The sequence below is a fragment of the Pseudochaenichthys georgianus genome, chromosome 17, assembly GCF_902827115.2.
Source record: "Pseudochaenichthys georgianus chromosome 17, fPseGeo1.2, whole genome shotgun sequence".
Taxonomy (NCBI): Eukaryota; Metazoa; Chordata; class Actinopteri; order Perciformes; family Channichthyidae; genus Pseudochaenichthys; species Pseudochaenichthys georgianus.
The window spans coordinates 35,889,151-35,914,933 of NC_047519.1; the positions used below are offsets into that span (position 1 = coordinate 35,889,151).

General features: G+C 41.1%; 2 protein-coding genes and 1 non-coding gene across 5 annotated transcripts in view; all 3 read right to left on the reverse strand.

Moving 5' to 3' along the window:
- Window positions 1–89: 89 nt before the first annotated feature.
- trnar-ucu (transfer RNA arginine (anticodon UCU)) lies at window positions 90–163 on the reverse strand. Its single transcript has one exon. It is a non-coding gene; the product is annotated as a tRNA-Arg (tRNA).
- Window positions 164–1,660: 1,497 nt separating this feature from the next.
- On the reverse strand, window positions 1,661–10,171 carry sdhc (succinate dehydrogenase complex, subunit C, integral membrane protein). The gene is made up of 6 exons (XM_034103598.2): window positions 10,097–10,171; window positions 8,864–8,923; window positions 8,165–8,266; window positions 6,025–6,086; window positions 2,132–2,295; window positions 1,661–1,972 (listed from the first exon to the last, which is right to left on the reverse strand). The coding sequence occupies exons 1-6, from the start codon at window positions 10,111–10,113 to the stop codon at window positions 1,865–1,867; spliced, it is 513 nt and encodes a 170-aa protein (XP_033959489.1). The 5' UTR covers window positions 10,114–10,171; the 3' UTR covers window positions 1,661–1,864.
- Window positions 10,172–14,264: 4,093 nt separating this feature from the next.
- Window positions 14,265–25,783, reverse strand: part of atp1a2a (ATPase Na+/K+ transporting subunit alpha 2a) — a 49,689-nt gene continuing 38,170 nt past the window's right edge. For 2 of the 3 annotated variants that reach the window (XM_034104347.2, XM_071206418.1), the window contains 7 exons: window positions 23,934–24,088; window positions 20,639–20,762; window positions 18,362–18,507; window positions 18,141–18,271; window positions 17,237–17,338; window positions 16,904–16,995; window positions 14,605–14,694 (listed from right to left, as the gene is read on the reverse strand). In XM_034104347.2, coding sequence (XP_033960238.1) covers window positions 14,666–14,694; window positions 16,904–16,995; window positions 17,237–17,338; window positions 18,141–18,271; window positions 18,362–18,507; window positions 20,639–20,762; window positions 23,934–24,088 — 779 coding nt within the window. In that variant the 3' untranslated portion in view covers window positions 14,605–14,665. Of the gene's footprint in view, window positions 14,384–14,604; window positions 14,695–16,903; window positions 16,996–17,236; window positions 17,339–18,140; window positions 18,272–18,361; window positions 18,508–20,638; window positions 20,763–23,933; window positions 24,089–25,783 lie in introns of those variants that run through there. The other variant, XM_034104348.2, reaches the window with a different exon arrangement.

Genomic DNA, 25,783 nt, shown 5'->3' on the forward strand with positions numbered 1-25,783 from the left:
TACCTGGATAAATAAAGGTTTTGAATTGAATTGAACCAAACGATATATTTTTCCATCACTCATTCAAAAAGCTGGAACACTTTCCTCATCATCTCTGCCGGGACTCGAACCCGGAGCCTCTGGATTAGAAGTCCAGCGCGCTATTCCATTGCGCCACAGAGACTATGCCGTGGTTTTTTTCGATCAAAAATGGATTTATACCCCCCCTCCCAGCCTGTGCAGCATCCTCAGCATCAGGACCGCAGCTCGGAGGAAGATATATTCCCGGCCGGTAGGGGGTGCTGTAGGCGCGCTCGCATTAAGCCTCATGCCTCATAGAGAAAGCAAAAGCCCCTGGTTTCCATCCCCCATTGTTTTCACACAGGTTATCTCTTCAAAACATCCTAATGGTGATATTATCAGAGCACAACCAAACGGCGGAACATCTCTCATTGCAAAGGCATCAATAAGTCTGAGGCGATGTGCTCACGCCTTGCAGGGAATAGCTCCAGTGAACAGCCCATGTTTTTATTACCTCTCGTTTCAAATGGGAAATATGTCTACAGGGTTTGGTGCGAACAGACTACTGTATAAGCAAATCAATTCTTAAACCCCGCTGAGCTTGAGCAATTTTCCTGTCATTCACAATGGGAAATTGCCGTCTGATGGATCTCTAGCTCAGACGGAAATGTGCTTATAACATGGATTAGACTCAATTATATGTAGGGAATCATCTGGAAGCCAACATGTCTGCACTCAGGCAAAAAGTCTCAAACAGAGAGCCATTCTGCATGGGGTGGTAGATTAAGAAGGAACCCGGTGAATGAAGAGATGTCTAGGCTCCGAGGAGAATATCACACCTTCAAAAAGGAACCAATAAACTCATGCTTTATAACACGGAGTTGCTGCAGACAGGCCTTTAAGGCTTCGTCACATGTGGCCGACAGATAAATGTAATCAACGGCAAAGTGAAAAGAGATCCAAGCTTCCGAGATGTTTCCCCTCCGAGCCTTCAGTAACAAATTGATTGACCAATTACTTTGAAGCTAACCAGACTAAGTTGTCGTGTGGCTTCTCAGAGCAGGTCCCGTAGATCTAAACGGACGCACTTCCAAACAAGCCGCTAGAAAACAGTATGGGTGCAGCAGCCTCCTCCCCGCAACACTAGTTTTCCCCGTGTAACTGTACGCTACACAAGTGCAGTTGGATTTGACATCACGGCTTGCTTTTATTCACACTGTAGGACAGAAGCTGTGGAGGTGCAGCTCAGCGGGGGGGGGGGGGGGGGGGGGGGGGGGGGCCTGAGGCAGGATGCTGGTGAGGAGCCTCTTCACAGCTTCCACCAGTGGGCTGCCTCCACATTTCAGCGCCTCGCTTTCCTCGTGTTAAAACGCACCTGAGCAGCTGTGGTCTGGAGAAGGTAGAATATGAACGACGGCCTGGAGTAAACAACCGCCCTGCAGACGCCACTCACCCCGAGCACGGACGCCAAACTAAAGGGATTAGTGACGTCACGGCACAATGAGATCAATCACTTTTAACATAATTAGGCCTCTGCTGGTTGTTTCAAATGAACTGGGTCACACGTGCGTGCACTTTGAACCTGGGCTGCATTTGAGGACCCCAAGGCGTTTCAGGGTACGATCCATTCAGAAAGAAAGACACTCGCAGCATTTCGGCATACAGCATAATATAATCCTTTATTTCATTATTTGGCGAAATGGTGCCTTCAGTAGGCCAGAACAGAACAAAACAGAACAGAACAGAACATACACACATACAACTCCCCACAGTGAATACAATCCACATTCTCTCCTTTCCTCTCCTCATCTCCTCTCCTCATCTCCTCTCCTCTCCTCTCCTCTCCTCTCCGCTGGTCCTCCGCTCAGAGGAGGAAGGCCACTGCCAGGGAGGTGATGATGGACAGGCCAATAACTGTGTAGCCCGAGCGGTAGACCTCTGGGATCCTGAAGCCTTTGCCAAGGTCCCAACACTGATTTAAATAATAAACAAGTAGGAGAGAAGAGAGAGAAGATCATTTAGTAGAACACGTCTTATCAAATCAGTCGAATTAAAGAACGTGGTCAAAATGAAAAATGCCATTCTTTAGCGAACACCAAGCAAACTACCGTCGTGGTATGGATGGTCTTACCAAGTGGCGGATGCCGTTCAAGGTGTGGAACGATACTGGGAAGGCGAGGCCGATCTTGGCCAACCCGATGAGATAGGGGCCGACGGACAGCGAGTGGATCAAGTCCAGGTAGTGGGGGTAAGATCCCGGTAATACCAGCGCAGCCAAGGCGAAGACGGAGATAGCTAGACACAGAGGGAAGTAATGAGGTGAGGTGAGGAGAGAAAGTCAATGAACAGCATCCTGATATTAGTCTGCGTGAGTCACCGCAGCACCAGACCCCACTGGACAGTCACTCTGTAAACATCCCACTTATGGAACGACCCTTTGAAACCCTGCCGACTACATTAAATGAAGGCCAATCAATGGCTGTGTCTAAAAGTCTCTCTTCTGTCCATTAGGATGAACTCCACTAAACGGCTCTGACTCGGCTCCTCTGGCTGTGACAAAGGGGAATGTGGCTTCCTCATATTGCCGGTGAGGATAAATGGAAACACAAAAGGCAAACAGAATTCCTTATGCAAAAGGAGACTTTATGAACAACACAAATCAATGCGTGTTGAAAAACTCACAGCAGGTCCTATTCAGTGCAGAACGTAGATTAGAGTTTATAAGCACATGTTTGAATTAGGGCTGTCAGGCCATTAAAATATTTAATCGTGATTAATCGCACATTTTTGATCTGTTCTAAATGTTCCTTAGAGGAATAGTTTTCAAGTTTTTAATACTCTTATCAACATATGAGTGGACAAATATGCTTTATGCTAATGTTTATTATCATTTGAACATTACAAATATTCGCCTCAATTCAACCTGGAACCTCTCATACAATAATACAATACAAATGGTGTGTGTGTGTGTGTGTGTGTGTGTGTGTGTGTGTGTGTGTGTGTGTGTGTGTGTGTGTGTGTGTGTGTGTGTGTGTGTGTGTGTGTGTGTGTGTGTGTGTATGTGTGTTGGAGCTATGTGCAACTCAAAGCATATGCTCGAACGGGAGCTGGCTGGACGCTGCAATCATGTTGCACTATCCGTGCCGAGTGTGCTGACTTCTTGTGCATTTAAACAGCTCCTTATATCCGTTAGCGCAGCTAGCTAGCACCAGATGCTAACAACAACAATGCACGTAAGGTCTCTCTCTCGCTCGCTCGGGCCACACATACACACATACACACATACACACACCCTCCCAGTCCGCCCGATGGCCAGTCGGTGCCTGCCGGTGAGCGTGGAAGTGTGGTCTGCCTCAAGCGGGCGGCAGGAGCGGGCTGTCAGCATCAGCTTGTAGATGGTATTTTGAACTCGATGCGCTCTGAAACTACGGGGCGGCCGAGGACAAAAAATGCACATGCGTTAATCGCGTTAAAATAATTAGTGCCGTTATTAACGCGTCAACTTGACAGCCCTAGTTTGAATGAAACAAGACACCCACGAGTGAGGAGTGTGTATTGGCAGTTGAGGGTGCCGACCTTCATTGAACCCATTAACACGTACAATAAATTGGGTGAGCTTTTCCAGCCGGGTACATCGAGGTCATCAGTAGTGATGTGGGTGGCATGGAAACACAGCCTGCACGCCAGGCAGCGACTGGATGAAAGCTGTTTGGTTTGATGTTCTCACGCAAACGGTTTTTTTAAACGCTCTCAGCATTAATCAATAGCGAAGGTCTAAAATGTCCTGAAGAAATGTCCAGGATCAATCCAAACCCCGCGTGGCGGGAGAATCGCTTCTCATCATTGTTAGAGTAATCATTCAAGCAGCTTGTTAACCCTTTCTTTGCTGGATATGATTGAGCTAACCTGTTGGAACAAAACTAAATGTAGAGGTAAGAATATTCACAATAGTGACGTGTCGGTCGCGAACGAGTCGTTTTTTAAAATGTATTTATTTGTTGTTAAGTAATACAAGACAGAATGATATGATGATCTCGCCCTACGGGTGCTCCGTGCATGCAGGCAGTGACATGCGATACCTAAGGATTAGAGACGGTTGGATGCTGCCGGTTTGAGCGTTGCAATATATTTATTTTCATTATGATATTTATGATTATTTTTTGGCTCAGCAAAGATTTGTTGTCAGTTTGTAGGAGTTGCTATCTGCTTTTTCCTTTACGTGGTTCTACAGTCGGAGAGTTACACGGGTCTGTAAATGCCATGAAAACATTATATGGGCTCAGAACAGTCTCATAATACACTCCTGCACACAGAAGGATTCACACTTGTGTTTTTCAATGCACACACAAATGTATTCCGTTTCATATACATGTAAATAAAATCCAAATACAGAAAAAAGTTTTACATATGTATTTTTGATCCTCACTTATTAGTTTCCCGTTTGAATCCCCTGAACCTGCAAACACAAACAGCTTTCTGTGCACGGATCGCTTTGCATTCGTGTGTGGGTTTCTTGAGACTCCCCTGACGGTCAGCCGATTCGTACTTGTAATGTTTTCTATCTATAGCCAATCAGATGTCTCCTTCATTCTAAGCCAATCACATGAGCGCGCCCCCACGAGGGTAAGATTACTTCATATACGCATTTTGCGCAGTCCGGTCAGCTCGCTAAACAGAGGACGGAGCTTCAGGTGATCATGCAGAGCAGCGTGTCTCCGTCAGACTCAGCAGCTGATCTGATCTCTCTCGGGTCCGGTTACACTTCACTCGCGTTTATGTCCATATCGATCAGATCCAGCTCTCCTGATCGGCCTTTATAGAGAGCACCGATCAAACTATTAAGAGTGAATATCGGCCGGTAATGACCGGCGGGGCTCCCCCCGTTAACAGGTCACTGTCTAGCACTGGCTTCGTAGTGCACTGATCGATTAGGCTAAGCTAACCTGTAGCTGCTCCCTCCACACTCACAACAACTTCATGCAGACATAAACAAAGCAGCTGTATTCGCCACACAGGAAACACACATTTAAAACGGTTTTGCCTGCCGTGTTTGTGTACACAAGCATTCATCAATGGTTTGGAAAGTGGCGCTGTACCTTAATAATATAAAGGCTTTTATTTGCGTGCATTTCCTGTTCGGAAAGTGGCGCTGTGCTGAGAGTGGAGGTGTCCTGAGATTAGCGTACATGAAGCGCTACGTCATGAACGCAAGAAATCTACCCTCGTGGGGGCGCGCTCATGTGATTGGCTTAGAATGGAGGAGACATCTGATTGGCTGTAGATAGAAAAAATTACAAGTACGAATCGGCTGACCGTCAGGGGAGTCTCAAAAAACCCACACACGAATGCACAGCGATCCGTGCACAGGAAGCGATTTGTGTTTGCAGGTGCAGAGGTTTTAAACGGAAAACAAATGTGAGGATCAAAAATACATATGTAAAACTTTTTTCTGTATTTGGATTTTATTTACATGTATATGAAACGGAATACATTTGTGTGTGCATTGAAAAACACAAGTGTGGATCATGAAATACAAGTGTGAATCCTTCTGTGCGCATGTGTGTATTATGAGACTGTTCTGAGCCCATACCATTCGGCCACAGCAAATCATTTATATTAAACATGTCATGTTTACTTTTGAACGCTTCAGTACAAAGGACGTATTGAAGCATTTAAGTGATACATGTACACATAACTCGTTAGTCAAAACAGGGCTACATTTGATTGAATTATAAAAAGGTATATTTCGCAGATAAACCTATAAACCCTGCCCCCTTAAAAAAACGTCTCTTTTGAACGGCTCTCGCAAAGGAGCCATAAGATAAGCATTGCAATACATTTGTTATTTATTTATGATTATTTTTAGGCTCAGCAAAGATTTGATGTCAGCTGTTGCCGTCTTTTTCTTTAGTTAAGAGCCCTGCTGTTCTGTTAGGGCTTTTTCTTTAAATACAATCATTTATATTAAACATGTCATTTTTAATGTAAAACTAAATATGTTTGATTTAATGACGGATGTGTTACCTCCACTGAGCCCCACTCCAGTTCCTCTGAATGTGATGGACATCACCATGGGGACGGACCAGCTGAAACGGAAACAAAATGCCACTTTGTAAGTTTCATTTGAATTTATTTGATACAGCTCCAAAAATACAACGTGTGGTTTAAACATATTACAAGTCCAACTTAAACCGCTTGTTTCAGTTTAGGCTCAGTCGCATCAATGCAGATAGCACAGAGATCAAAAGTCGGATGACATTCATTTGTAGTAAAAATAATTGTTAGTTACAATTCAAGCCCTGATTAGCAACAGGAATGATTCCAAGTGACGGAGAACAATAAAATAAAAATAAAATCAATTAAGCCAGTGTGAAATTATAAAAGGCACATACAAAATAAATGTTTGTTTATTTTGAGTTTTTAATATAATAACTGCCGCACAGTACATTAAGTTGCTCATTGAACTAAATGTATCAAGGCTTGAACATGTTGACTTTCCTGCCGTTTTGTAAGAATGAAAAGACAGCACTCTCTGAACATTAACTTCAATAACAATATTATTTTAGATTCTTTGAAACATACATTTAGCTGATTTTATGAAACATACATTTAGCTGATTTCATGAAACATACATTTAGCTGATTTCATGAAACATACATTTAGCTGATATCATGAAACATACATTTAGCTGATATCATGAAACATACATTTAGCTGATTTCATGAAACATACATTTAGCTGATATCATGAAACATACATTTAGCTGATTTCATGAAACATACATTTAGCTGATATCATGAAACATACATTTAGCTGATATCATGAAACATACATTTAGCTGATTTCATGAAACATACATTTAGCTGATATCATGAAACATACATTTAGCTGATTTCATGAAACATACATTTAGCTGATTTCATGAAACATACATTTAGCTGATTTTAAGAAACATACATTTAGCTGATTTTAAGAAACATACATTTAGCTGATATCATGAAACATACATTTAGCGGATTTTATGAAACATACATTTAGCTGATATCATGAAACATACATTTAGCTGATTTTATGAAACATACATTTAGCTGATTTTATGAAACATACATTTAGCTGATTTTATGAAACATACATTTAGCTGATTTTATGAAACATACATTTAGCTGATATTATGAAACATACATTTAGCTGATATTATGAAACATACATTTAGCTGATATTATGAAACATACATTTAGCCGATATCATGAAACATACATTTAGCTGATATTATGAAACATACATTTAGCTGATTTTATGAAACATACATTTAGCTGATATCATGAAACATACATTTAGCTGATATCATGAAACATACATTTAGCTGATATCATGAAACATACATTTAGCTGATATCATGAAACATACATTTAGCTGATATCATGAAACATACATTTAGCTGATATCATGAAACATACATTTAGCTGATATCATGAAACATACATTTAGCTGATATCATGAAACATACATTTAGCTGATATCATGAAACATACATTTAGCTGATTTCATGAAACATACATTTAGCTGATATCATGAAACATACATTTAGCTGATATTATGAAACATACATTTAGCTGATTTCATGAAACATACATTTAGCTGATATCATGAAACATACATTTAGCTGATTTTATGAAACATACATTTAGCTGATATTATGAAACATACATTTAGCTGATTTTAAGAAACATACATTTAGCTGATTTTAAGAAACATACATTTAGCTGATTTTAAGAAACATACATTTAGCTGATTTTATGAAACATACATTTAGCTGATATTATGAAACATACATTTAGCTGATATCATGAAACATACATTTAGCTGATTTTATGAAACATACATTTAGCTGATATCATGAAACATACCTTTAGCTGATATTATGAAACATACATTTAGCTGATATCATGAAACATACCTTTAGCTGATATCATGAAACATACATTTAGCTGATATCATGAAACATACCTTTAGCTGATATTATGAAACATACATTTAGCTGATATTATGAAACATACATTTAGCTGATTTTATGAAACATACATTTAGCTGATATCATGAAACATACATTTAGCTGATATCATGAAACATACATTTAGCCACGCAATTGAAAAAGAGTACGTACTTGTAAATGGTAATATGAGGAGACATGGGCCGGTTTAATTTGTTATTTTTGGCCCAAAACTTGTTCATCTCCTCCTTAGCTGTGGTTCCCATTGGAGCAGCACTGTAGAAATAAAACATGTTAAGAGTACATAAGAAAAGCAATGCATAGGTTTAAGTAGGGCTGTGCAATTAATCGTATTTTAAATCGCAATTACGATTTTGGCCTGCCACAATTACGAAGACAACATAATCGAAAAAAACGATTATTTTGCTTTGCTTGGTTGTGACAGCATATTTGATCAAATTTATTTTAGTCTAATTTATTTGTATTTATCATATTTACATATGTTTAGTAGCTTGTTGAAGTGCGCTCCAAAATATTGATCTTGTTTATTGGTATTTATTATGTTGACGTTATTTATTTAAATGTAAATGTATAATTTATTTTTTCATTGGTTTTTCAATTGAATTATACGTTCAGGGTAATCAACAGTTAAAAAGATACTGTTCAAATTATTATTTGTATTTGTTTTAAAGTTCAATAAATGGATGTTTTCAAAGTCAATGAATAATCGTATTTAATAATCGTGATATCAATTATTGACCAAAATAATCGTGATTATGATTGTTGCCATAATCGCACAGCCCTAGGTTTAAGCATGCGTCTGTATCCTTCCTATGAGTTGCAGTAGGGTATGCAACACATTAGACAACTTACTGTCTGTAGAAGACGCCGTAGTGCTGTCTGGAGAGACACACACCCTGCCGGGCAAACGTCCTGAACACAAGAAGAAGAAAGGGTTAAAATAAACATTTATTTCTGGCGGATGCCGGTAAAGGTGTGGTAAGATCAAACAGAAGAGAAGCATATTATATCAGTTATTCCATTGAAACAGAGACATCACTGAATGATCAAATAAAAACATGTTTTTATATATATATCTGCAAATAATATTAACACCGTCCTAAATACAAGCTTTGAATACATTAAATGGTGAGGAATAACAATCAAAGCAAGAGCTCCAACAAGCCGTGTAGGACAGAGAGTGAACACACATACTTTACAGAGATGCTGTTTGAGAAACCAATGTGAGTTTGGAAAATTGCACAATATAAATCTATTCTAGTTTACCTCAACAACGGAATTATGATCAGTAGAAATGGCCATGCCATGGGACCTTTAAGGGCTTCTTGGATGTGCAGTACCCATTTCAACCCAACACATAAGCAATGCTGGAAAACAAGAACTTCCAAAACGTTCTTAATAAACTAGGATTTGGAGCATAGCTCTGATTGCCAGAAGCCGTCAAAGGTTGTCTTAAAACTATTAACAGTGCTGCAGGCAATACGAGTCAGTGTGTAGTAATGACCCCTATGCCTAAGCCAGACTCTATCGTGCAAAGTAACAATAAGCAAACTCCTAGAGAGATCAAGGGTGGTGTAATACGTCTGTTATGCACTGTGCTCACCTTCAACAGCAACTTAAGGTCAATGAAGTGGACAAAGTTCGACAAGCACTTCACTTTTTACTTTATAACATCGTTGGTAAAGGCACGGCAGCGTAGCAATGTAGCTAACGCTAGCTAACCTTTCAGGTACAAGCCAAACACTTTCCTGTTACGTTCGTTTATCACCTGTCACACAACACCCATATAACGGCTTTAGGCACTAAATAACAACGTTTGACATCGTACATAAGTATTAGAAGTGTCAAAGTCCTCCTTCTGCTAGCTTACAATACCTGAAACAGAGCTAGCGTTAGCCCGCCAGCTAACGTCTGTCGCACCATATTTACGCTAAATAGGGAAAATAACACTTTTACACTCGGGTGTAATCAACTCATCTGTAACGCCACAGTGCTGTTAATGTGTCTCTTTGTCATGATAACCCTTACAAAGAACACAATAAGCTTCCCCCGAGCCCAAACAGCATGTAGCACAGATGCACTGACCTTAGGAGTAGCGCCATGGTTGACAGGCAGTGAGCGGAAGTGGCGTAGTCGGATGTTGTTGTTCCCAATCCCTCCCTGAAACGGTTGTTTTCAGGTCAGGCTGGGTCAAGGATAGCGGCTAAATTCTTATAATACATCCATATAGGCTTGTATCATTCACATGTATGAGCTTGTTCATCTTTCACATCTATTTCATAACACACCATAAAATGTTTTCATAATGGTGAGCCTGCTCTCCCCTCTCCAGCTTCAATATAAGAAATATAGCTTCAGGGTCGGCTCTAGAACAAATCGAATGGGGGGGCAATCATTTACCAAGGGGGGGGGCACACACTGCCGTCAACAACCAACACACAATCACCAACGCAACTTCAAAAAACATGCTGTAAAGTCTATTGTCTTTCACACACATTGCAGGGTGTAGTGCTATTGTATAGCGCACCTATGACGTGTCAAGTGTGCATACATTACATGCATGGTTGTGGTACAACCACCAAAACAGAAACATATGGACATAGGCCACCATATAAAAAGTGTGCAAATGTATTTAGTATCCTATCCATGTGAACATGTTTTAGGTGGGGGTGGACCTAACCTCCTCTAGGGTCTGGGGGCATGCTCCCCCCGGAAGATTATTTTTAAAATATTGAAGTTAAATGCATCAATCTGGTGCACTTTGAGAGCAAAATGAAGAGTGATCAACTGTTTGTCTAGTTGGCTTACATAACAGTTAAAGTTTACAGCTTAAAAAACATGGAGCATTTTTTTCCCCTTTTATTAATTTGTATGTCAATTTGCACATTTCATGGTGATGCTCAGCCTCTCCGCTTAACTCCTAACAGTCATCATCACGTCAACCACAACACAGAGAAATACTGATAGAAATGTGTGTGTAGTTGTTGATACATTGCTGACAGAGGGAACTCGAATACAGATTTAAGAAATATCAGTTTTTGAGCAATAAGCATGTTTTGTCTTGACTATTCAACTATATTATAATAAAATCTCATCTCACAATGTCGCTTGGGGCCCCAAGTTGGCCAGGGGCGGCCCTGATTACCCCTGTTACTCTAATTATAGTAACAGGGTTGAAAATCAATGCTAATTTGAGTTTTAACCTCAGGAATTATTGCTGGATGTAGCATGTAATGCTACTTTCAAGGCAAGGACAAACGTGGATATCTAATGCAAGAAAGATAACTTTGAAATGAATATGCTTTATTCTGATAATATCAGTAACAGGGTTGAGTGGGTCAGAGTGCCACACTCTTAAGACTGAAAAGATTGTAAAAATATGAAAAATTAAAGAGAGGACTTGGTTTTGGTCTACCCATGGCACTAGCACATGGCTTGCTGATGTCACTTCCACTGTGTCATCTGACTTACAGTTTTTTCACTTCCTGTGCCAATCTAAAAAGGTTTGGGTAACAGGGTTGAACGCATGTCGAGGGACACACCTTCTGTGCAAAATTACGTAGTTTATGATTTAATAAATTGATTTTACCATTACAAGAGACAATAGAATAATACCAAAAAAAGTAAATGAAATCCCTATTTTAAATGTTATACTACAACTGTATATACATTTTGTCACAACAAGCGCATGTTTTAGCATTTTGGGCATGGATTATTAGATTTTTTTAATTTTGGAATGACCCAAAATATACTATGATAGATGCTTTATTATTTGAGTTAAGAGCTCAAACTAGTAGCCTAGTTGATCAGTAAACTAGTATTGGCATTGTGATAATCATTTGAACTATATTTGAAAGCAAAATCCCACATCTTTCAAGTTTCAAGGCTTAATTGTCATGTCTGCATAGCTACGGTGTAGATGTGACAATGACAATATTAGGTCACAGGCTCCTCCAGCAGTGCAACACAATAAAACAGATAAAATACTACAAGTAAATCAAATAAAAATAGAATATGATAGAAACAGAATATGATAGAAATTGTGCAGAATAGACTATATACAGTAATTGGAATATTGGCATATGATATGTGAGCTGCAAACAGATGATTAAACGGTTATTAAAGTGTTGTGCTGCTTTTCTATTTGCTTTGTAATATATCCAATAATTTTAAAAGTAATCAAAAAGATAGGCACATTAATAAACAATGATCATCAATAACTAGTTGAGCTTATTTATGCAGCATATTTACACAGCTCAACCTCATAAATAGATACTAAAGTGAAATAATGCGGTACGACCCAGACCCCAGGGGTTTTTAAATCAAAACTAAAAACTCACTTCTTCACCCTGGCCTTCTAATCATAGCAGAGCACGACTCATGACACTTCCCTGTGTTTGATTTTTATATTTGTTGTTGTAATTTATTGTCTTCTGTTTACATCGGTAGTAATGTGTTATTTATTATCTGCATGTGCAGCACTTTGGCTCGACCGAAAATCGTTTTTAAATGTGCTATAGAAATAAAATTTGATTTGATTTACGACGAAAATGACAACCGAGTGAAATGATAAGATGATTAAAACTGTGACAGTACAACATGACTATTCAAGCTTAAACGTTGGTGACCAAACCTCTACCTTAGATACGATGATTAAAAAATTAAATGAAACAGGTAGTATGATGCCAAGAGCAGCCATTGCCATAGACTTGGTTCAATGAAGCCTGGTCCTATATTCATCAAGTATTGATCTATACCAGAGGAGATTTAGGATGGTTACATGAGAGCCAACACACCATCATTTCCTTTTTTAATAATATTGACTTGTTGTATTGTAAACCATTCTGAACAGTTAGCTTAAACACAGAGCTGGTTTAGGTTTGGGAGTAAAATGCGCTGCTGCCTGTCCATAGTTTGTTGACTACTTTGACAGTAAAGTAAAGGGTGTGAAGAGAAGACACAAGGACATTCATAATGGATGATGCTATCAGGAAGCACGGCAGAGCCTGACTCACACTGCATATTGAAGCCCATAATCAGTCTAAAAATATAACATCGTTTAACTTGATGTGTATAATTGTCACTAACCTATGAGGGATTCCTTTACATTAAACACAGCGAATGTATATCTTTTATTCTATGTATATTCTTGTTTTCTTTTCGTGTCTTGTATTTGTTTTTTACTGACATCTTTCTTGTGTTAAAATCCATTAGTCTTTCAGTGTGGCCTGTTCTCATTGAGTAGCATGAACTAATACACTTGAAGGTGGGGTAGGTAAGTTTGAGAAACCGGCTCGAGATACACTTTTTGTTATATTCCATGGAATGCTCTTAACATCCCGATAGCAATGAATATCTGAAGTGCTTTGACAAAAAAATCCATAAAAAAATGTCATCTGTAGAAGCCGTGATACTGTAAAAAGTACAACCATTGGATGGCCTACCTGCCTGTCAGCCTTCCATCGGGGCACAAACTTATCTCGTGCCCTCATTGGTCATGTGCGCGTTCGTGTGTGTTGGGGGAGGGGCTCTGTAAGGAAGTGGCAGATTTTCTCCGGTTGTGTATTTTCAAATTCTAGCGATCTCGAGCCGGTTTCTCAAATTTACCTACCCCACCTTTAAAGGCAGATCTAGTGATTTAAAAATAATTACTTATTAAACATCATTATCCTCTGTCAAAGCGTCTTTGAGTGTCTAGAAAAGCGCTATACAAGTATCATGTATCAAGCACAAGTACGGGTACGAGCAAAAAAATAGGACTCAAGAGCACAACCAGGCAATAAGGTCTTTAGTCAAGCGTTTAATCCAAAAGGTAAAAATAAAACAGGCAATGATCAAAAAATTGACTGACTTGAAGTAACGAAAAACACAAATGCTAAGCAGCTAGAACAATAGCTTACGCCAGGAGAGAAACATGGAGCACCTTCTGCTACACAGACGAGACGAACTGGCACCGACCAAGGAAACAGCACAGACTGAACACTCAGGTGAGGAGTGATCATGAGGGACAGCTGAGGCTCTTGAGGCCAGGCAGGTGATCAACAGGGAGCGGAAACACACAGGTGAGGCAGTGAGGCGATCAGCCGGGGCCAGGATGTGACACATGTATTATTATTATTATTATTATTATTATTATGTGGCATTGTAAAGTTGAAATTGACAGTCTACGTTCTCCAATTAAGGAATACTACAGTTCACACAACAAATCAACAACAATTAAAACAATGTCCAGGAATATTATATTGGAATACATTTTATTTGGTACATTTCACATGACGAACCACATTTGGTATTCCTCCTTAGCCAAAAAGGCCATGATACATCACTTCAGTTACAGTCCATGGAAGGCACAGACAGCATTCACATTGTTCTCTGGAAACACAATCAAAAGCTTATTTCAGCAGTGAGTTTTGTCATAATCAGATTTGTGAACTGATCCATGCAATATTACTCCACACACACACACACACACACACACACACACACACACACACACACACACACACACACACACACACACACACACACACACACACACACACACACACACACACACACACACACACACACACACACACACACACACACACACACACACACACACACACACACACACACACACACACACACACTTCAAACTGACATTTCTGAAAGTTAATAATATGTCTCCTGCTCCACCCAACCTGGAAGAGAGAGAGAGAGAAAGGGAGGAATTGTCAGAGACCAAAATGGCAGGCAGCAGTTTTCATAATATCCTTTTGTTTCGCTCTATTTGTATTCATGTGCTTGGATTTATCTCCGTATCCTTCCAAATGAATGCCCCTATAACACCAAGACTGTGATCAGCAGCCCGTGACACACAGATTAACAGAAATGATTAGCTGTCACGATAAATTGTATTTGTCTCTCCACGCCTCGGCCCTCGTCAGCTGAAACGCCGTGGCGGTGAACAGATCTGGAGCTATTGTAGTGTGTCCATATCATGTGTATGATCTTCGCTGCGTATCTCAAGAGTCTTCATCAGCCTGCTTTCATTTCCTTTCTCGTCATTCTCTTCTGAATCTGTTGGACAGGTGTAATCTCTTTCCTGGTGCAGATTCAACACATGTTCACTGAGTTGTCGGAGTCCATAAAGATTGCCGTCTACATTCTCGACTTTTACCACGTTGCTAAAGGTTTTTACCTTCATGCTACAAAGAGAATAACTCTGCTTTTGTAATAATCTATTATCTTATTATTGGTATGGAACAAATTGCCCCTCCAGGTTAGACTTGCCTGTGTTTAAAAAACCCACTTCTTTCCCCTTGCATTTACAGAAAGTTATGACACTTTAAATTTGGGTTTTTATCCTACTGGTGTTTTGTATTGTATTTACGTCAGAGTTTCTCAGTCTGTGGCTTTCGATCTGGTTTCATTGTCTCGTGTTTTACATTCGTGTCATGCCCTTTCTGTTTTTCATGTAGTTATGCTATGTTTTATACAGTTGTTGATGTGCAGCAATCCAATCAAATGGATTGGATATTTCTTCATTGCTTCTATTAGTATAATTAGTAGTGGCTTGTGTTTTCACCACCGTCTGTTTATCAGCAAGGAAAAATAAAGTTTTCTCCATTAAATGTTGTCGTGTTTATTTGCCTTGATTTTACGCTCCATTTGTCAAATTGAACTCCCGAGCAAAGCGCCAGTCAGCTGGGCATTTACATGCTACTTTGTCAGGGATCAAACCTGGAAGACAAACCGTGATCGGTGAAGTGTTGCGGAGGCTCTGACAGCTGGAGAACCGTTCTGCATTGAGTGGCCTGATCATTTTAAGCTGCATCACTTAAAGCTGGGATTTAAAAAATGAATTTTAAAGCTAAATCATTATTTATAATACAGGTTAAAATTACAATGGCAATTTTATAATCTGACAGCTACACTATGGTACTTTGCTATATTTGCATTATGTACTTTGTCCCACAAAAAAAGGACCTTTATTTTACAAGGGTTTTAGTTCATTTCATAGTTCATATATATTTTTGTATTTTAGGTCAAGCACTTAGTAATTATATTTGATATACAATATATCTGTTTAATACATGATAATAACAATTAAAATATACAATCAATAAAAAAAAAATTAATAATAATTTATATGATTCTTACTTTTGTTATAGCTGGCAACAATGTTGAAAACCCATATCTTTATCGCAACTCAAAAATATAAGCTTACATCTTTTGTGAATCATCCATCATTGCTACCAATATTATTTAGTACAACTGGTACCTGTACTTTCCCTTTTGATCTCAAAATGGACTGTACTTATAGAGCGCTTTATCCCGTCTTTAAGACCCCTCAAAGCGCTTTACATACATGTCGTTCACCCATTCACACAGAGCAGTGTATGTTAGGACATGCACTAACACGCACACACATTCACACACCGTTGGCCATCGGGAGCAACTCAGGGTTAAGTATCTTGCCCAAGGATACATCGACATGTTGACTGCGCGGGCTGGGATCGAAACCCACAACCTTCTGGTGAAAGACGACCGCACTCCCTCGCAGCCACAGTCGCCCAAAACAGTCAGATGTTGGTTTTTATATATTCTTTCAGACTGACGTTGAACTTCATCTCTGGCTGCGTGTCAACTGTCCGTCAGATGCTGCTGGGAGAGCTGGAGCCACTTTGTCAATCAGTGTGTCCTTATGGGAGTGGACAGCCTCCTCTTAAGGATGTGTACTTTTAGCGGGACAGTCGGAGAGCTGACAGACATACAGTGGTCTTGGTGGAAAATGGCGCATGTGGGTCCTGAGATAGTTGTGTCAATCACCGATGTTTCTGTCAGCTTATTAACAAGACAAAGACGGTTGAACCCTCTTAATCTCAGTTTCTCTTAATAACTGCTTACCTCCGGGGCTCCTCCTCAGAATTAATTTACGGACCTCATCATAAACGAAGATGAGAAGACTGTACGGGAAGGCACAGAACCACCACAGGGGCCTGATAGCAGGAGAGAAAGAGTACAACAGGGGCAGGGAGAGATAGGGTAGCAGTGAGTCACGGGAAGAATGCAAATGATTCAATTCATTGCAGCCATTTTTGAATATCAAGGATAACAACGTGGCGTTTAAGACGTTCAGAGACTTCCTTTAAAGGCCGGAGCGACAGGCTAATGGCAGACTATTAGGTCGTCAAGAGGTTATTTTTCGGTTCGGTGGAGATATGCATATGCAGAACGTACTTCAGGGGGTACATGCGCAAGGCAATGTCCATCCCAGGGCAGTAGGAGAGGAAGGCAGCCAGAGACGTCTCGAAAAACAGACCGAAGATCAGCATCTTGTTCCTGTTGAGCGAGGAGACGAAAGAAAGGAAGAGGTTCAAATATTCAGAAGTGTTACAGTCAATAGAGAGGCGCAGGAACGAGTCCGACACCTGGGAATGAGAACCGTCAATATTCAGTGTTTTTATGGATGGGTTTTGTTGTTGTTAGATAACTGAGGAAAGGACTGTAGGTCCACGCGAGCTTAGGAGATGTGGAGGATTTGTTATACAACATAAAATAGGTCAATAATCACCCCACTTGTAAATGTCTGATACATCGGCAGTTGCTAACAAGGGACAAAATGAGATAAGATAAGATGGACTTTTATTAATCCCTCGTGGGGAAAATTGTTTCTCTGCCCTTGACCCATCCTAGTGTTAGGAGCAGTGTGCCGCCATTTTGAACGGCGCCCGGGGAGCAGTGTGGGGAACGGCGCCTTGCTCAGGGACACCTCGGTAGCACTTGGTCTTGCCGGGACTTGAACCGGTGACCTTCCAGTTGCCAAGCCAAGTCCCTATCGACTTCGCCAATGAGAGTGCTAAACATCTTAACCCGGAAAATGTGTCACTTTAGCTTAAACGTGAAGTAAAATGGCCGTGGTGTAGTTTGATTATAGCATTACGTACCCATGGCGATTACATTTACGATTACAAAATGATCAAAGTGATGGAGTTTCATAAACATGTGTTTGCCACCAGATCTTATATTATTTATTTTGTCATTGGACCCTTTGCTCTGCTTACTTCCTGGTGGATCTACACATATACGTCAAGCTGCACCACTCATAATCCTTTAGCTCCACCCTTCCTCCCTCGGTGCTTACCTCATGCCCTGCTGGAAGAGGGAGTTCCTCCGGGTCTTGCAGATGATCAGATCAGCCCACTGCACGACAACGATGCTGATGAAGAAGGAGGTGTGGCAGGTGAACTCGATGATCTTCCTCTGCTCATATGTCTGCAGGAGGACAACACACGTTTTGAATCAGTATTTATTACGGGACATAAATAAAGGTCGTATTTGTTTATATTCGTCCTGGCTCCTTACCCACTGCTGCCCGAAGCTGTCCTCCACATCGTTTACTTCGCGGTCGTCCCATCTGACGCGGATACCCACCAGCGTGTTTGGAAGGAAGCCGTTCTCAGCCAGAATCACAAAGTAGGTGAAGAAACCAGCAAGAGCCTGGATCATCCCTGGAAAGCAAAATTAGGCGAAATATCATTTACATCGTTCTTATTAAGGGTTACCATTCGTTGTTATAGCAACACTTTATTTTACAGGTCATTTCCTAATCATGGTCTAATATGAACAATGGGATTCAGTAGAGACACATTGATACTTAGCTCTGGGTTTTTTCGTTGTAAATGCTTTATTATTTTAATTAGGGTTTAGTTATTTGTGTTCAACGACATGCCTTTCTGAACAGCTGTGTACTCTTCATCATGCGAGCATCTTTTTTTACCAGTTGTTTGGGATAGCAATTAAACAAAACCAGGAAAAATGAAGAATCCATTGAGACATTTCTGACCTTCAGAATAAAATGTTCCCTTTTTTTATTTGCATGGGTTTAAAAAACGATACTTTCGTGCAATTTGAACCAATAAGACATTCATTTATGTATATTATAAATCACAGACAGGATGATTGGATCATGGATTGATAAAGACCATTGTGTAGATTAAGTGCTGTTAAGGGACGGGTGGCGCAGTGGTCTGTGCATCTGAACTCCAGTTCGAAACCCGCTCCCGCCCCACTGTGTCAGGCCGTTGTGTCCTTGGGCAAGACACTTCACCCGGATGTGCTCCTGTGGGTATTGTCCACAGTACATGTATAATACTAATGTGTACTTGTAAAAGCGCCTCGAGGCGTGAAGATGGACGTGTGGCGCAGTGCACTGTGAAATGATCATCAGATCAAGGGGTGAAACCCGCCGCTGCTGCGTCTGTAAAGCCGGTGTGTCCTTGGGCAAGACACTTCACCTGGTATTGTCCACAGTGCATGACTATTGCATGTATGGTATTTGTAAAGCGCTTTGAGCATCTGGAAAAGCGCTATAATAATAAAATGTAAGGAATTGCTATATTACATTTTAATGGTGTATCTCATGACAGTGAAGGAGTAGAGATAATGCTACTACAGAAACGTGACAGGGTTCAAAGATAATATGAATGGGTGTCAAAAGCTATTATAATAATACTAATGGTCTGGTATTAGGGTCCCTTATCCACAGGGGTTATACCCACAATGCCATAAATGGACTTGGAAAGAGCACATGTTGGACACCCAGCCTCAGTCCACCTGCTGCTTGCCACTTAATATGTGTTCGACAACTGCACCGGTGATTATGTCTTCCTCCCTCCGCCCTCGACAACGTTACTATTCTGTAAGTAAATGGCTCCAGACAGCTGAGGACTGCAATAATAGCCGACGGGTGAGCTTTCATTCCATGTTGGAAAATGTGTTTTGTCAGAGTGGGCGTAAAGTTTCCAATATGATGGACATCTCATTCCAAAGCTTACGTCTTCACTTAAAGCAAACCTCCCCATGAACCGTGCAAGGATAGACTACGGTTATTAATCATCGTATTCATTGTGTTGCTAAATTGAAACCCTGCACCGGGTCAGTGTTCATGTTGACAGGCATTAGCGTCGTTTCCTCAGTGATAAGATAATCTGTTGCATTCTGGGGATCTTCCTTCTCTTCACTTTGGGCTTTGAACTCTCCGGTTATGTCACCGCAGATCAGATCATCAGTCAATGTTTTATCGCCGATGCTTCAGGACTTCAAGCTGTAAAGTCAAAACCGCGGCTTGTAAATGGGATTCGATGCGACCTGCAAAAGCGTTGTCTTGAATTATTGAGCGTTAATGGGAGTATCCGGCTGTTTTGAAAGCGTTCTTCATCTTGTCATCCGACAAAGCCCCGTCGTATTTTGACCCATTTAAAAGCCTATAAAGTTGGGCCAGCCTTTGATTTACACAATTCCCAGAACCATATAAAACCTAAGAGAGATTTAAAAGCTGAGGCTCCAACCAGTGAAACATGCCCATGATTAAGTAGGAAACAGACTCATCTTTCAATCTGCTTTAAATGTCACCACAATTAGAAGAACATTCTGCGACTCCCTGCTCACCTCGGGATCTATTTCCCTTCAATGTGCATGCCTAAACATTTACAAAGGCAGTAAGAAATGCCAAGATAAATGTCAATGTGTTTTGTGTTTTAGACCCGCTCGGTTTATTATGAACATAACTTTCCGACGGGAGGCCTGTCACAGTGACTCAGGTTCAAGAGCCGTGGTGCAGGGAGCTTATGAGCCACAAACCTATCTGTCCGTACGCCATGCTGATGAGGCGTTCATTGACCAGCTTGTCCGTCTTGGGGTTCCTCGGTTGGCGCTTCATGATGTCGCTCTCAGCCGTCTCGTAGGCCAATGAGATGGCTGGAACCTGAGGAGAATGGAGTGCACAGTTCATTGTGTGCACTTTGTACGATACGTGTTCAGGAATGTGTCTTAGTGGCACCGGCACAAAGGCACGGTGACAGCTGCAGACGTGGGCTACGCTCAACATATCACCGTTCGTATCATTCAGCGCTCAATCACTGGGGAGGAAGGATAGAAAAAGGTTAAGGAGAGGGAAAGAATTAGCAGTGACAGTGACGGAGAGGGGCGGAGAGAGGAGGGAGGCTGGCTGTGAATTTCAAGGCGCTCATAAAACAGGAGGGGAGAAAAGTCCCTGTAGTAAAGCTCTCATATTGGCTGGTTTGACCAGGTAAGCACGGGGGCAATACGTGGGACTTAAGGCTGGATACCTCTGGATTAGAGAGGGGGACACGGCACTGGGTGGAACCAAACACATGCTCGGCTCGGCGGTTGACAAATCCAGTTGGTGTCGGTGTTACCCTGCCCTGACACACAGCTGTGGAGGGAACCTAGGACAGGATGCCACCATGTTGGCGTTGATATTTCTGTACACCTTTGAACGTTTGTGTAAATGCCTGTTTATTGGCTATATCCGAAACGGAAGCATTCTTAAGTGTGCCACATTCTGCTTTTCATAAACATATTTCGCAGACATCCTTTTCGCACATGGCAGCGCTTGCTAAAAATAGTCATAGCCGACTACAAGGGCTTCTTGTCACTGCTAAATCTCAGCAGAGCCCTGAAGCCTGTTGCCTGGAGTTGAACTAAGCTGTTAACAACCTCAGCGGCAGACATGGGAAATCTGTAATTGTACTTGTGTACTGCACTATAAACACTTCTCTGGTACTTTGTTAAGTATTTTCTTTTTAGGTTGCTACTGTACTCTTCAAAGCAGACATCCAGCTGTTCACTCCACCATCATGCGGACATGTTGCTTTGAAGGGAAGGGTTTTTATATGCAAAACAGTTACAGGAATACGATTCTTTTTACACTTCAATCATCACAAATATTTGAAGAGACATCTAGCCGATAAAGAATGCACCATCTCTGTGATCGCAAGTAAATATTTGTGAACACGAACAAATCTGTCCCGCTGAACGAAAACCAAAGAAGCTAATCTTTAAAGTCACCTGAATACAAAAAGTAGAACAATGTTAGCAAGCTTCTCCTCTTTATCTGAAACTCTCAGAGACTTCAAATGATTCTTGGCAGCTGAATGCGAGGCCATTATAGTTTATGTTCCTCATAACGTATACGTGTTCTTGCTTCCAGCTCATTGAGATGTATAGAAGCCGTTTCTGCCGCATACTGTGCGGTGGCTGAGAGCAGGACAAATTAAAGTTACAGTAATGAACACAAGTGAACAAGTCCTTTTGAATATATTCATCCTGTGCTTCCTTTCTTTTGCAATGATGGATTACGCCCCTCAGGCAAGCGGCGTGCCAGCAACTCTTTTTGTTTCTGCTGGAAGTACAATGGAGAGACTGGCATCTGGAAATGGCAGAGCAGTGAAATGTAAATCTGTATGTGAGCGGCACCCGCCCTTTGTTCCGTTTAAACAAATGGGCAGCGGCAGAAAGCCAAAAGCGAATTTCTTCCACCGACAGAAAGAACAAATTAAACCAAATGTTTTGTTCTTTGTTACCTCCAGGCACCCATTTTGAACACCAACTGTCACCTTTGGCTCAGTTGTGGCTATGCAACGTGCTAACATTAATCGTCGTCGAGAAGAATCACCAACATTAGCAAACAGTTAGCTTGAAAGATATTCTAAAAACAAATATTTTGTAGCCATAACCTCCTGTGTGAACTGAATGTGTAGAGAAAGGATGGCATTTGCTTGAAAAGCTATGAAAAAGCCATTGAAACCAGCATCTAGAGCAGGGGTGCTCAACCTTTTCTCCCAAGAGCCCCCCCAAATGCGCCCCCCCTAGTGTGTGTGTGTGGGGGGCGCAACAGCGGTAATTAAAGTTTAAAAGTCTCAAAATGCTACAACTACTGTCACAAACTGGATGAATGTGAAGTATTTTGTTAAAGGAGGGTGAAAGCGTAATTACGGAGCACTATTGGAGCGACTTTGATGGTTATTGGACTCTAATTCATTTGGATTCCCGCTGTATGAAGAAATTAAAGGACGGAAAACAATGGAAGTGGAAACAATTCAGAAAGGGATTAAACTGTTTAAAACACATGCTCAAAGTAAGCCGGATTTTGCCGATGTGTTTATGTGGATTCAAAAGTCGTAAATAATCTACAAAATGGAGGAGACCGATCTGTGAGAAATAATCCAACTGAAACCGGCGTGGACAATGGCTATGTTTTAAAAATGCGCTTATCCAGACAAGCCTGGTTTGGACACTTTACGGGCAGAAGAAACATTTCTATTAAAGAAAGAATTATACATTTCTGTCTTTTTATGCCTTTAATACTAACTCGAATTTGTATTAAAATGAATTAGTCAATTATTTGTTATATTGTATTGTAATGTAGAGACAAGGCTTTTAGTGACAATCATGTATTGCCTTACAATTATATGTTAAAAAAAAAAAAAGTCTAAATATGATATTTGGCCTCAAAACATCTGAGGCCTGGCGCGTTAGACATGCTGAACACATCTCTCTTTTTCTGCCCTCTAGATCAGTGGTTCCCAACCTGGGGGGCGAGATGTGTTCAGCATGTTGTGTCATACATCAGACACTAAAAGCCCAACACCGGCAGCTCACACATCGACTGACACTGCAAGAATCACAGCATGAAGAAAACGGGACAAATTGTTAATATTCAGGAATCAAACAAGCGACAAGGATTACTAACGGAATTAGTGAGAGGGACTGAAATGGACGAATAAGGGACCACCTGTAGCTCAATTGGGTTCGGTCCTCAAGCGGAAAGACCATGTTTTACCCTCATTTGCCGCATGTCATCTCCTCTCTCTCCCCGTTTCAATTGCTGTGTCTCCAAAGTGCATTTGTAGTTTTATTTGCAATTTGCTGCAATATATTTTCCTTTGTTAGGCTTGTAAATATAAAATGCAGTTTTGACATGTTAATGTTTAAAAACAATAAAATCAAAAGTGAAAAAATGAATGTTAATTTTTCAGAAAACGTAGTCATAAGTATTGACGGAGATGTGGAAGGAAAAGTATCGGTAACATGTCTATCAGGGGTTTGAGGGACTGAGCTTCCCCCCGCTCACCATGTCAGTGCCCAGGTCAATGCAGAGGATGGTGACGGTCCCCAGAGGAAGAGGAACACTCAGACAGATGAAGAGGAGGAAGGGCGAGATCTCTGGGATGTTGCTGGTCAGCGTGTATGCAATGGACTTCTTCAGGTTGTCGAAGATGAGCCGACCTGCAGCGATAAGAAAGACATCGGGATATTTGCTACATACTACCACGGTATAGTTTTAATAGTGTGGTTTTTCTGCTGCTTCATCACTTTCGAGTGAATTATCCAGACTAACTGAAATAAAAAAGGACTTTTACTGCTTCGTCAGCTTATTCACCTCACTAATGCTTTTTTCTCAGCCTATATTAGAAACCACACTTTAATTAAATACATAATCTTGTGGCGAGCCTCAAGTCAAATCTAAAATGTGTCAAAGTAAGTCAAGTCCTTGAAGCCATGTCATTTCAAAAGTCTGAATACGCCTAATGCAGGTCAAGTTTCGGGTCTGACAGGTCTCTGAGGGCTGACCACGATATCGATGACGCTGGGACTTTTTCCTTTCTAGTGTTTTGTATGTAGCTGCATGTCTTAAGTCTTTTGTATTGTACCAGAACTAAAAACTTAAGCCATAATAAGTCTCATGTATTTCCAGATGTGATGGGGAGATGTCCCAATTGATGCTTCATTTCTGACTACAAATCACAAATCTTAAAAACGACCTATTGTGCTTTTTTCAGAGTGTTCCCTTTACTTCCTGCTGTGTTATATCGGTGTGAGTGCATGTCAATAGCCGCGTTCACACTGCGGTACTTTTCCCACAAAGGTTCATGCGAACTCTTTAGTTCGCATGAACTAAGTACAGATCGCGCAAACCACTTCACGGCATATACTGCCGCCCAAAGTCCCCGGAGTTGGGGAAGGCTTCAGTCGAAGCTGCTGGGAGTCCCAGCAGCTTCTACTGAAGCCTTCCGAGTAAATCACCAGAACGCCGACACCTCCTCATCTCCACCGCTCCCATGTTTTATTTTGTGTTGCCATAAATTAGTCTCTCTGCGTTTCTGCGCTGGGCTAATGCTAATAATGCTAATGCTAATAATGCTAATGCGAGGATAATAAAATGGCGGCTTCACAAAACTTTTTGGGAGTTTTACGGGGCGTGGTTTGCAATCCGCCCAGCCAATCAGGAATATAGCTCTTTTCTCACAAAAGAGCCACTCGAAAGTCCCTGCTCTCTAGCAGGGACTTTCGAGCGGGTAAAAAGGTTCTCATGAACTACTTTTAGTACCGGCTCTTTTTGGTGTGAACGCGATCATGAACTAAGTTCGCATGAACCTTTGTGGGGAAAGTACCGCAGTGTGAACGCGGCTTATGGTCTGCAAAGGCTACTTCCGTAACATATTGACATCACTAGGTTACACTCCGCTTCAATTGGGTAGTGCTCAAACACATTGTATGTGATGACATGTCTGAGAGGTTGACCAATCACAGCAGAGCCGGCCAGCTAACCAATCAGAGCAGACTGGGCTCTGGTTTCAGACAGAGGGTGAAAAGAGGTGCTGCAGCACAGGCAGTGTGAGGAAAATAAAGAGCTGTGTGAACATGAAAGCACGGAGACATGTCCCAGGGGAGACACTAATATGATCCTGATGATGACCGTAATGGGGCCCCTTTTAGTCTCCAGCTACACAACATCTACCACGAAGAAAGCAATATCATATTTTCAATTTCCAGGTGACTTTACAACAATGCAGTAATCTCCAGTCTCTGCTGCTGCATGACAAAGGAGCTTTCAGGCAGGATTGGTTTAATTTAAAACTTCTTAAATCCCCTTTTTTCTCTGACTCCCTTTTCCTTATTCTATTCTCCTTGATCCCCCCC